The following is a 13,701-nucleotide window of genomic DNA, read 5'->3' as shown; positions in this document are numbered from 1 at the left end:
TAATATAATTATACAGTTATTACATATAATATAATTATATAATTATAGTGTTATAATTATAATGTTAATTATATAACAGTGAAATATTATGTTATGTAATATTATTTCTTATAGTGCTATATATATTATATTATATTGTGTCATATCATGTTGTGCTACATCACATCATAATGCATTATATTAGCTCTCATTATATTATTGTATATACATATAACATGTGTATGCATATGTATGTGTATGTTTGTGCGTGCATATATGTATGTTTTTTTATTATTATTATTATTATTATTATTATTTATTTTTTTATTTTATCTTTACTTTATTTGTTTAGTTATCCGTATTATATTATCTATACCATATCGGATATAATAACACCATACCTTCTGTTACTTCACCCACACACACGCGCACACACACACACACACACCCTTCCTATATACATATCATTGTAACTGTAATTGTGCTGGCTGTTGTGTTTTGTACTGTATGTCTACTGTCTGTACTTTATGTCCACTTGGTGTAATAAAAAAAAAAAAAAAAAAAAAAAAAAATGTGGTCTTGCACATCATGCAGGTCACGCACTGAACTATCACTTCACACTCCGATCAGATGTGTGCTTAATTGTCAATAATTAATTATTATTATTATTATTATTATTAATTAAATCCTTCAATTATGGTCCGAAATGCACACTTCTTTCCATTTTGCTCTTTCTTTCCATTTTTGCTCTTCCATTTTGCACTTTATAATGACAATACATTTGAATAGCAAAAAAACTTGAAAGCACTTACTATGAGTGTAACACTTATAATAAATAAAACTGCATAGTGTTAACGCTGACGAAAACGCTGCCGCTGTCGCGGTAGGTTGCTCAATGACTACTGTGGATTTGAAAGCTACGGCAAGAGCGTCGGGAGAGAGCCATTTCCGGTTGCCGTAGCCACCGCACAATCCGCCTTTGCTAAACTCCCTAATGTCTGACCCTGCTGAAGGTGATTAAAGAAAGACAGTATTGTCTAAACTCTCACCTGAGGAAGAGATGCTCTCAGTGAGTGTGCATCCAAAGTCTTCCCATTGAACAACCTCAACCCCAACTACTGTATGTGAAGCAGATATACTAGACATGCCTCTTTCTCTGATGGGGCACAAATGAGCCAATTGTCCAGATAATAAACATTTGTCAGACCCTTTGCTGCTGGCAGAGCAAGGACTGCATCCATGCACTTGGTAAAAGTCTGTAGTGCAAGACAAAGCCTGACGGGTGGGACCATGAACTTGTAAGCCTCCTCTTCAAAAACAAACCGGAGAAACTTCAGTAGGGTAGATGTATGGGGGTCTTAAAGAATGCATCCTTCAAATGAAGGGTTGTGAATCACAGGGCCCCACACATGACTTGGATGATTTGTGCAGGGGAAAGCACACAGAGTTTTAGCTGCTTTAACCACTGATCCCACTGAGACACTTCTGCCTCCTTAATAGGGTCCTTCCCACCTTCATTTGAGGCATGGGGTTCTCCCACTTGCATCCTTACATGGTAACACCATGGCTGCTAGCATGGTATCCAAGGCCAAAGAGGCCTAATGACTCTGGCTCTGTTCTTTAACATAACCCCAAGGCCCTGTATCTGAGGTAAAATGGAGGCGGACAAAACCTGACCTTGATTGACTAAACAGTGCTGCTGGTCAATTCTCATGTTCTGCCTCTCCCTTGTTTTCCTGGGGGAGCTCCTGAGCGGCTGGGAGGACTACTTAAGTACATAAGAGGAAGAGGTCTGAACAGACTCAGAACAAGAACACATGGCATCCAAACGGGCCAAGAGCAAACAGTCTGAAAATACTGTGCAACACGGGCTGGGGTATTCCACTACCTTTTCAATGTACTCCAAGCCCAGACAATGTATGCAAGATGTACTGTAGCTATATTCCCAGTGGGAATGGCCACCCCCACATGTATCACAAAGATAAGACATGGCAGGGCTACACAAGGCTGTCAAAACTGAGCCCTATGGAGATTACCAGCCTATTTAAAGAAAACATGCTAGTTCCAAGACTGCCCTGTAAGGACTTTACACCACAGCAACTGCAATCCAGAGCAATATGTAGTTTACAGTACACATGGTACACAATTTTCAAAGAGGTACTCCTATGGAGAAGCTAAAGAGCTGCTGCAGGCTGATAGCCACTGACAATACACTACTCACAAAAAGTTAGGGATATTTGGCTTTTGGGTGAAATTTATGGAAAATGTAAAATGTTCACGCTACAGTGATATTATATCATGAAAGTAGGGCATTTAAGTAGAAGCATACACTGGTGATTTCCTCATCTCAAACAATTTCTTGAAACAAAAGCCAACAACAGCGGTGGATATACCACAACAAAAAATGTCAGTGTCAATAACTTGTCATGTGCCCTTGAGCATCAATTACAGCTTGACAACGACGTCTCATGCTGTTCACAAGTCGACTTATTGTCTGCTGAGGCATGGCATCCCACTCTTCTTGAAGGGCGGCCCTCAGGACATTGAGGTTCTGGGGTACAGAGCTCCGAGCCTCTACACGGCGACTCAGCTGATCCCATAGGTTTTCTATGGGATTCAGGTCTGAGAAAGTGCAGGCCACTCCATTTGAGGTACCCCAGTCTCCAGCAGCCGTTCCCTAATGATACGACCTCGATGAGCTGGAGCATCAAACACCTGATGTGAATTTTGCCGTTAAACTCCTTGTTAGAGAACAGCAACTTGTGCAAAAAGTACTGAAACATTGAACAGTTGGACATGTGCATTCAAAAGTTTACAGAAGGTCACATTAAGTTCACCTGTAAAGGTTATAATGCATTTTAGGTTCATCCTGAAATTTCACCCGAAAGCCGAATATCCCTAACTTTTTGTGAGTAGTGTATTTGAGAGAAATCAAATGGCAAAGGTATGGAAAGCCCGTTCAGTACTGACTTTGAACTTGAATGAAAACCAAGGGCAAAAGCATTGGTGCAGAAGCAGCCTTTATAGGCTCACCCCACTTTCATGACACACATGCAGGTGAGCACAGTAGTGAACTGGGAATTCCTTGACTTGAATGTATCTGTCTGCCTTGGAGTGATATCAGTATGAGACTGATCCAGTTGAGGGAAACTTAACAGCAGATTCCAGTTTTTAGGACATGAAGAAGATCGTCTTGCTTGTATTCTTCCAGTTTAACAATTCTCCTCCTTCCTCTCAGGCGACCAGGCTGAGACAGAATACACCTACTCCTGTGCTGCAGGTAATACCCCCGATAACATACATCAGCACTTGAATCTGCTTATGTAATATTGCATGTGCAAGCCATCATAAGTCTCTCTTAATGACCTGTATTATTATATGATAATTATCAAAGTCATCGAGTTGTCCTCACAGTCAACGATTTTGCATAAATCCATCCGTTCATGCATATTTAGGCCTAATGTTTATATAATGACTATGTAATGAATTAAGTCAACTTTTGTCATAAGTCGATTATTAGATACAGATTGAGATTTAAGTTGTTTTATATATATTTATGATGTACTTTTATTTCATTTGCAGCATCTTGAAGAGGAACGACAGATGTCACTGACTCCAACAAAAATTCAGAATAGATCGGCATGTTATTAACATGCCGATGTGTACTTTGTTTTCCTCCACATCCACTTTTGTGTAAATGTATGTTCACATGTAGCATACTTATTAGACCTATGCTTGAATGTTAGAACAATAGTGCAGTTCCTTCCGGTTTTTAAACTTTCTTTTAATTTGAGTGTATGTAAAAAGACCACTAGCTTGTTGTGACCCTGTATGATGGAATTATCACAGGAAACACTAGAGCCACTCTTTATAAAATAAAAATTATTACAAAATGTAAGAGTTTCAAAGGTGATTCTTTTAAAAATGGTATGTTGGGTATTTTGGCTATGTTCATTTTGATTTGATTTTATTAACTGTATTTGAATGGAGCTAATAATTGCCCTCTCTGACTCAACCCACTGCACTCCTGGCTGGCCTGGAGGGGTTTCTCTGAGGCAGGAAAAGCAGTGAGACTGAGCAGGTAGTCTCCTACAGTAGACTGAATTTACTTTAAACTACATTTCTCCAGCCGGCTGATCTAATGTCACACCATTTAGTGTTAGTTAGAAGGGTGGCTCCCAGTAGCTCCCAGTAGCAGTAGTCACCTCCCTCCCAGTTCTGCACAATCTTACTGTTGAGAAAGTCACTCACTGCTGTTGAGAAGCTGATTGGCGAGACCTTCTTCTGACGCTTTATTGTCTCGCTGTCTGTTTACTTCTGGACTGCCCTCTTGACACCACATGGTGCTTTCAAATGCTCCCTGCCACGCTCAGACAAACTGCCGATCAGTTTGTTTTGTCAGTTCAGTTCTGGGGTGTCGAGCCATGTGCCATGGAGTGCTGAGAGGCTGCAGGTTCTCATTCCAACCTAAAAGTCCACCAGGTGATTTCACTGATCACCTCACCTTCATGCAGAGAAACTCATCAGTGAAATCACCTGGTGGAGTTTTTGGTTGGGATGGAAACCTTGTGCACAACAAGTGTACACAAGGACAAGGAAGGTTTTTTATGTCAGAGGTTTTTGTCAGGAAACAGGGTGAAGTTTCACATCATTGTCATGACACACAGACATGACAGTGAACATGGCCCTGACAAAATATTTCTTTTTTATGTTTTGTTTTCTGTCTGCGAGGCACCTGGTCTCACCACATCTGTTGGATGAACCACGGTGAACCACTTTCTAACCACATCCTGACATTTTGAAGTGATTTTGTGTGGGAGCTTTTTTGTCTATGACATAATTACTACTGTCAATGTGCCCTTTGAATATGCTCATATCACTTTTCATAACGTTAAACTCAGTGGCATGAATGTGTCTTCAGGGTCTGACATTAACGGTTGCCCGAATGCCCGGGGCAAGTAAAAATAGACGGGGGGCAAGTAGAACCTGTTCAAACTTGCCTGGGCGGGCAGGTGACTATATTTCTCTTCCTTATCGACTTTTTCCTCTCTATTGGGCTCTGTTCTGAGGAGCCAGTTGCATTTTTTTTCTTTTTTTTTAACCACAGTGTGCTGCTGCTTTCATTGGCTGAGCGTCTGCTGAGTGCAGACGTCAGACGTAACGTTCATTCGGCACTGCCTGTCATTCGGAGCACACACAACATACAGCAAAGTTAGCCTACAAGAGTGAAAAACAGCACAGAACTTTCCTCCCTTTGTGGAAAGAAATTCATTCCTGGGTGGAGTATGATGCAACAAAATCGACTATGTACTGCACTGTTTGCAGAGAGTTCCCGGCGAAAGCAGATAAAACAGGATCCTTTTTCTGCGGAAACAACAGCTACCGAAGGCAGAACTTAAATCTATCCCACACCTGGCTTGCGTTGAGGCAAAAAAACGCCGGACTGCTCCAGGACTGATGGACCGTTGTGTCCAAAGACTTAATTCAGAGACCTACAACCAGATTAAAAAATGTCTTGCCACTGCTTATCATGTTGCGAAAACTGAGCAGCCATTCGCTCAATATCCAGCGTGTGAGCGTGGCTTCAGTGCCATGAAAAGAATAAAATCTGATTGGAGGAGCCAGCTCTCTGTTAAAATGTTGAGCAGGTTGATGTTTTTGGTTGATTGAAGGCCCTTCAGTTCAAGATTTTAACTGTGATCGGGCCTTTAATAGGTGGCTCACCTGTTCAGAGAAGGCACAGGGTGTAACTGGGTGGTCAAATAGTGTGAAATAGTGTTCTAACATTTCACTGAGCTGCACTGATTTTCTGTTAAAAACAGGATGTTAGTGGTACTGTTCAACTAAAGTAGCAATCAAACATTCACATATCTGCTCTGATTCATTGTTAAAAGAGGATGTAAATGGTACTGTTCAAATGTGTCTACACTGATGCCCTGTTAAAAAGAGGGATGTTCAAATGTGAAATAGCATTCAAACATTGCACTGATTGCCAGTTAAATGTAGTGTAATGTAATTAATAATAAATACAGATTTCTGAAGCAAGAAGTGTTATGTAGTGTTGTACACAGATTGGATTTTAGTAAGAAATTAGTCATGAGTGAAAGTATGCATCACAGGCAGAAAAAAAAGCTCGTCTTAGGCAGGGCAAGTAGGAATTTAGGGGGGGCAAGTGGATTTGAGAGGCACTTTCCTGGCAGGGCAAGTAGGAAAAAAACCTTAATGTGGGATCCTGGTCTTGTACTGACATGAGAGACCATGTGAGCACAAGTTGCACTGCGGGGGTGTGTGTTATACAAAGTCTGCAGAGTGAAGTTTTTCCTGAAGCAAGTGTATTTTAGCCAACTCCTGCTTCTCTTCAGTGTTGGTGGTGTTTACGGTGTGGACAGCACACATGGTCTCTGTCTCAGTCAACTGATGGCTCCTGTGCTTACTGCAGCTTGAGCAGTAGCGGTTTTAGGCATGGGCGAAGCGGGCAGCCGCCCGGGGCGGCATTTTTTCATGTCACGTGGGGGGCGGCACGAGCGCAAAAAAAAAAAAAAAAAAAAAAAAAAAAATCATCAGCGCTTTAAAGCAGTTTTCTATCACCGTATTCATCTGAATATAAGACGATATTTTTTCCCTGAAAAAACGCCCTCCTCTAATATTCGGGGTCTAAGCAAATACACAGGTATTGTACTTGCATATGTAAACCAGTAGGCAGGCTCTCCTGATGCCGCAATTACCGACGAATGGCCGCATTGCGCAGTCACTAATCAACCATGTTGTCTGTGTCGCTGTCGGACACAGACAAAACAAGGCAAGGCAATAGTTTCGCCCAGGGCGGCAACATGGGCAGAACCGCCACTGAGCTTGAGATAAAGGAGGCTGAGTAAGTTGTTGCCAAGTGAGTCTGAGTCATTGGCCTAGTGATACAGTACCATTCACCTCCAGCACTGCAAAGTCATGATCAAGCCATTGTTGGACAGGCCGTGCTTGGCTTAGTTGTAGTGTTTTAAAAATCAGGAGGTGTGCGACGTCACGCTGAGACTCTTTGCAGAGCTTCTGTGAACAGTCGCTGTTCTGCAATATCACCATGCATGCTGCATAGCCTGGACAGACTGCAAGAGACAGCGTTTACACTACAGCTAAACACACCAGTCTGGCTCATGGTTGTGGAAAAGATGCCTTGCTGTAGCCCACTGATCTGCACCAGTTCAGGGAGGATCTGATATGATGACATTCTTTGCCAATCTAGACCAGACCAGTTTTGAAGCATTTTTGGCACAGCTCAGTAAGTCAGTTGTCTCAGCCAAATGTAGAGTGTGATGTGAGGAGACAGGCCTGGAGTTAAAAGGTATTTTATTGCAGGGAAAGTGAGCAGTCATGGCTTTCTACAGCCTCTGTTGGTTATGGTTAAGATTCCCTAATCTTAACCATAACCAACAGACCCTTATCCTTTACCCCAACCTTAAACAATGAGCCAGAATTTGCCTCTGTAGTTGTGAGGACTGGCCAAAATGTTCTCATTTGCCCAGAATAGCCCACTATGTTGGTTAAAAACTTGTTCTGGTCATCATAGCAAGTGCAAGTACACACATTCGTACAGCCACAATAGACAGGCTAAACACGCCCAGCAGGTCTATGTTGTTTCCCACGGAGGAGACAAGAGGAGACATGAAAACAGAAAGTGAAACAATACGCTGGACCCTTATAAAGGGTGTGGACAGGATTTGAGGATTTGTATAGGTGTGGAGGCTGGAGGGTGGGCAAAGAACTCCCCTTCAACTCAGACAAACTGGGTTCAGTTCCAAACTCTGCATATCAACTGTTCGCCTGGGACGCAGGAATGTAAGTTTGGCCTTTTTTTTTTTTTTTTTCCCACAGACTGACCAGGGTTACTGTAGAGTATTCAAAGGCAACTCATGGAGGGAAAGCAGGGAAATGTGCCAATATTTGCACTGCACTCAGTTTAATTTCTAATCTGGTTGTTGGGCAGTTTTACACACTTCTGATAACTTGTAAGTGTCCACTTAATCTCACGTAACACCTGACAGTTTATGAGACTCATGAAGGGAAAAGAAGGGAAATGTGCCAATATTGATACTGCACTCTGATTATTGGGCAATATAACCCACATCCAAAAGTGTCCAGTTAATCTCACTTTGTAACACCTGACAGTTTAAAGAAACTGCAGAATTTTCAGTCTCACTGTGGTAGACAGCACATTAAACCACAGAAAAGAAGATGATGTGCACCTGCATGGAAGATAGTGGATCATGTTTTGATCAGTTATTGAAGGAGTGTGCATGATAAGGACAGGTATGGTGCATTCTATTGTTTGCCAATCTGTATCTTTTCTCCATCTTAGCTAATGATAAATCTGATTCTGGTCATAAGTGCATTAGAAGTAACTGGTAATGGACATGGGTTTCAGCATGATACCATGATGCGTGGTGGTGTGTAATAGAGGATGTTTTGTTGTAGAGATGTAGACTCTACATTTCTAGGGTTTCAGTCCCTGAAGAGACATAAACATCGGCCACGCCTCGGAAATGACAGACTTGAGGTTTTGGGGAGTGGGATGGACAGTGGGGAGTTGACTTCAGATGGAAAATGGAGAGAGATACCAGAAATTCACAATATGATGCTCTTTAATCCTAATTATATACATGAAAACTGGACAGACGTCTAATGATGAACTTCTTGACAAGTAGAAAACACAATTGCATCATTTCACGATGACAGCTGTGAAAGATTTTCTTTATTTCTTTATTGTGTTGATCTCAACTTCCTGGTCACCCTATGGTTGTTAGCCTTCCATGATGTATACTTGTGGAGGATGATGGCAGGGGAGCGGAGAGAGGGACACAGGAGAGGCTCTCTGACGCTGCTCTTCATCCAAAGTGATCAGATAAGACTGTGCGTTATTGTCAGAATCCAAAATATGTCATGAATTACAAGCAAACAAAGAATCACATTTTCTTTTTTTGTCAGGAGGCAAAGCAGTGAAAACTGTAATGACAAAGATAAAAATGCAGTATGATGACCTCCACTGGAGTTCTGGGGAAGGTACATGCACTTGGTTAAGGCTGGGGCTATAGCTGAGTGAGGGCTTATATCAAAACTCTTACTCGTCCAATCACAGCGCATGGGCGTATCTTGCCCAGAACTCCAGTGGGATTCATAATAACATGGTATATGCACATTGAGATCTTGATGATAAACTACCACAGTTAACTGAAGGCCTGTACAGACCTCCATTAGGCCAGACACACACCCTACAGCAGGGTTCCCCAACCCAGTCCTCAAGGACCCCCTGTCCTGCAGGTTTTGGTTTCAGCTCTGCTCTTGCACAGCTGACCCAATTAAGGCCCACACGTCTTCCTGCATGCCCTGTTGAGATAGATCTGCTTCAACCAATCAGCATGGAGCCCTTAAATGGATCAGGTGTGAAAGAGCAGAGCTGAAACAAAAACCTGCAGGACAGGCAGTCCTTGAGGACTGGGTTGGGGAACCCTGCCCTACAGTATCACAGCTGATTTCAGTGTCCCAAAAGTCCCATAAAGTCAAGACCAGAGTAAAAACAGCAGGTTTTTGCTTGCATAGTGTGAGAAGGTCACGGTGATGTCTTGATCTCCCGGTGCATTCTGGGACCGTCTGGAATGACAGATGATTTTCAAGTGTGTTGTAATTTTTGTTGCTCTTGTAGTGTGTGAGATAACAATGAGCTGATATCGTAATATATATTATACAACAGGAGTCTTCCTTTGGGGAGTATGGCTGACCAAAACCTGGGGTATGTTGTATACAAATGACTACTTTCAGCCTGAGGATGGCTCTCACAGCAAAGGGACAATAAGTCACTTCTTGCCCCTATGAGGATTAAGTCAGGGGGTGTTGTTTGGTGTTAACATGTGGGCATGTAAAGCCCTTTCAGACTGTAAACAATGATATTGGGCTTTAAATAAACCTGAACTTGAGCCTGAACTTGAACACCCCGAAATTGTTTATTTAATGAAGTTTAGCAAAAGGATGATGATAATCTTAAATGACTGAAAAATATATTGAATCTAATAGTGGGTGTATGCTCCTATCACTTATGTATCACTTATGTAGTTTTCACAAAGATTCTGGCATTTCACCAGTGTTTTCTTATTTGAGATCATTTTACCCAGCCAAGACCCCGCCCTTGAATGAAAGGGCTTCACACATTAGGCCACTTTTAGCTCTGAGAATATTGTGATGTCAGGAGGTAAATCAGAAAACCACTGACAGGTGCTCTGATTTACATCAAATGCTTTTGGTATTGACTCGGCTTGGCTGTCAGCTCCTCCAAAGGCTGGGGAGAGGCCCTCTAAAACGGAATAGAGGGTTTCAGAGAGATTTTAAAAACAATAAAAACAAACACTATCTTAAAACAGCACTACCACAGCCCAAATTTAAAAGCTCAACACAGCACAGCCTTAAAACCTGCGTCGGTGTTGAGTCCACAGTCCCTGGAGCCTCCCACGTCAAAGAGATAATTGATAACACAACAGAAATCCAAACATCCGCCCTCACCACCAGGCAGGCAGAACATGGTGAAAATGACACAGAGCGAGTGAGGCTGGCAACTCACATACTTGCATGCACGTGCATAAATACTGGAAAATCAGAAACCAAAAAAGGGTTCACTCTGGAACCACATGAAGAGCTTTATGAAGCCCTGCTCCTAGGCTGCTTGACCCTGGACCATCTTCTTCCTGCTTGCTTCTCAACACCCTTCAGAATACTGCAAATCTACATTCTTTCCAAAACATGTTCTACCATTTACTCCACTTCTTTTACCATTATGATGCATTTCATGCATTTTTTCCCCCTGATCACTTTAAGACACTGTAAAAAAGTTAAGCAACATGCTCTAACTCATCCTGATCAATTGTGTCATCTTAGCATTAGCATTTGTCCTTGTATTTCATGTATCTGGCCACTGCTCTAGTCAAGTCAAACATCCCACGCAGAGTAAAGGGCAGGCTAGTGTTGCAGAACCCACCAGATTGTAACACTGTCTGTTCCATTATTATGGTCTTACTATTATGATGTTTTGGCAGGTCTTGACCTGCTATATTATTCTGAAATGCAGATAACATGTTGTGGATGTGAATAACTTTACTATGTTTCACCACCATGAAAGGATTATGTGACAAAAGCATGGACATGCTGTTTTCATGTGCTTGTTAAAGGCACACTGTATCTGTTCCATTTTGGCACAATCACACATGCTATTATGTTATGTTAATTAGCTCCATACTGCATGAAATGAAATGACACAACCTAAAAATATTTGTCCAGAGAACCTCAATTTAAAGGGATAGTTCAACCAATTCAAAAAATGTGATATTATGTCATTTACCTCCTAGCTGTTATGTACGACAACAGTGGTGCTATCGTCCTCTCAATGAGACCCACTGAGGTAGAAGTGTCAAGTTACAAGTGTCTCTTTCTGAAACTGAAATGCACATATGTGTGCACATGAATAAAGTTCAGCTCACTTTCAGGAGGTTAGCCCCTTGATTCCACCAGGCCTGAGTACGTTGTGTTCTGGCTGTGATAACGCAGCCACTGGGGGGTCACGGCAACTCTAGACAATGTCTGTGATTCCTCCAGAGTAGAGTTTTGGGAGATGAGGCAGTCATCAAAGAAATAAGATTTAAACCAAGAGAGTGCCAGGCCACGAATACCAATCAAGTCTTGCAGGGGCTTTAACAGCATGGTACGATCGCCTGTGTCAAATGTGCCATTCAGATCAAGTAGGGTTTGTTAATGATTTGGTAATGAGGATGATGTTAATGATTTTTGAGCAACAAACAGTTTTGGCTGTGGAGAGTGTGCGTTTGTAATTTTTCAGACTATGCAAAGCGAGATGGAAACCTCATGTTTGTGGCACACCAGTCATGTTTTAATATTCTACATGCCTGCATCAGCACAGTATCATTTCTGAATCAAGGGATTGAGGTTGTATGCATGTTTTTTGTAATTAATGGTGCAACCATACCTAATGCATTACAGAAGGTAGAATTTACATCGTACGTCAAAGTCCCTGTAGAAGTAGAAGACTGGTGCTTTAGTGGGCCGCTTGACAGTGGGAATGTATACAGGTGTATAAATGTGAGGAGAAGTGTCAAAACAAGCTTATATGTCCAGTCAGCTTTTCCTGGATGATCTCAAACATGATCAACTAAATTTAAAAAGTAGCCCAAGGTGGCTTTGATTACAGGAAAGCATACAAATTAGATAGATGTATCAAGTCTGCTGTGTAAATGATTGACTTGAATTTTGTGTGTACAGAGTTTGTGTTTATTGTGGGTGAGGCTTAATGCAGCACAGCCTATTTAACGGAGACTGACTCTGAGGCACACATCAGACAGTCATGGGTCATCCTGGGATTCAGACATGGCCGTGGATGCTATGTGCCCTCCTAAGTTGGGTGCATGTGGGTCAAGCGAGTTCAGGACCGTAAGCCAGCCAGTATTCTTCCAGTGCTATTGTAGCAGTGACCTGTATTAAGGATAGTGTACAGTAACAATCCTTGTTTTGCATACTGATGTTGTCCGATGTATGTTTCTGTGTTTACAGGCATTACATGGTAGTCATTCCTTCAGTTCTTGAAGCTGGAGCTGACACCCAATTCTGCGCAAGTCTCCTGCAGCCCAACGAAACCTTGCTCATGACCGTCACTCTGACCTCGCAAGCAGAAAACAGAACCCTGCTCATGGAGGAAGCCGACACAGATGTTCACACCTGTGTTAAATTTAAGGTCACCTGTGCACATAGATCTTGTTTATTTATTTATTTATTGTACATTTTTTCTTGAACACTTGAAACCTCAATAGTTGTCCAGGGTGTGAAATACATCATTGCTTCATGAACCTCAACTGCACATTTAGCCACACCATCATGGGTTATCCTCCTTAAGCAAATTAGAAATGCTGCAGGTTTTACAGTAATTGTGAATGATAATGTTGACTGGTGTCAGTAAAATCTTTTTCCTTCACAGGTTCCTATGGTGCAGAATGAAGAGGTGCGGAATTTGGAGGTAGAGGTTCATGGCAAGACCTTTCATTCAAAAGAAATGAGGAAGGTCATGATCCGAGCCTATATACCCATGACCTTTATCCAGACAGATAAACCAATATACCTCCCAGGACAAACAGGTAACTGCGTGTTTTACTTCAGTCTCTGCTCGTATACTGCTTGTAATTTGCAGAATGCCACAGGCTCAGAAAAACATACATACAAAGTACAAAGTGTCCCTGTATTCTACCACATGCATGCTGGGATAGCCTCCATCACCAACCCTCAACTAGTGTACGTGGGGTAAAGAAAAGAAATAACATGACTGGTATATAGTGTTGCTATAGGACAGAGGAGATACTCACAGATCTTGATCAGATTGTGTTTGTTTGACAAAGTATTGATCTAAAATTGGTGTAATGCAAGACAGAGACAAACTGAGAAATCATGAAAGATCCATGGGTCACTGTTCTCTCTTACCCCAGTTTTATCTCATTCTTAAGTTGGATAGTAATGGTGTCAGATCTGAGCAGACAGAAGTGTGTAGTTTGGTTGGCTTATTGTGCTTTAATAAAATACATTATTATGTCAGATCTCTAAAAAACCTCATGTAATCTCTTTGCAGTCCACTTCAGAGTAGTTTCAATGGACACCAAGTTCAGACCTGCTAATCAGCTGGTGAGTATT

At 41.8% G+C, this 13,701-nt stretch overlaps 2 protein-coding genes across 2 annotated transcripts in view; both read left to right on the top strand.

Annotated features, from left to right (window-relative positions):
- Positions 1–3,803, top strand: part of LOC115370361 (alpha-2-macroglobulin-like) — a 61,564-nt gene extending 57,761 nt beyond the window's left edge. The window contains exons 35-36 of the mRNA XM_030067354.1: positions 3,218–3,259; positions 3,562–3,803. Of these exons, the coding sequence (XP_029923214.1) occupies positions 3,218–3,259; positions 3,562–3,569 (50 nt within the window). The 3' untranslated portion in view covers positions 3,570–3,803. The remainder of the gene's footprint in view (positions 1–3,217; positions 3,260–3,561) is intronic.
- Positions 3,804–12,370: 8,567 nt separating this feature from the next.
- The window catches only part of LOC115370474 (alpha-2-macroglobulin-like), a 29,675-nt gene continuing 28,344 nt past the window's right edge, over positions 12,371–13,701 (top strand). Inside the window, exons 1-4 of the mRNA XM_030067501.1 lie at positions 12,371–12,456; positions 12,577–12,757; positions 12,998–13,154; positions 13,640–13,692. Coding sequence (XP_029923361.1) covers positions 12,371–12,456; positions 12,577–12,757; positions 12,998–13,154; positions 13,640–13,692 — 477 coding nt within the window. The remainder of the gene's footprint in view (positions 12,457–12,576; positions 12,758–12,997; positions 13,155–13,639; positions 13,693–13,701) is intronic.

This window comes from Myripristis murdjan, chromosome 13 (assembly GCF_902150065.1).
Source record: "Myripristis murdjan chromosome 13, fMyrMur1.1, whole genome shotgun sequence".
NCBI classification, from domain to species: domain Eukaryota; kingdom Metazoa; phylum Chordata; class Actinopteri; order Holocentriformes; family Holocentridae; genus Myripristis; species Myripristis murdjan.
Note: the sequence above shows the minus strand (reverse complement) of the source record. Positions and strands in the feature narration are given on the sequence as shown.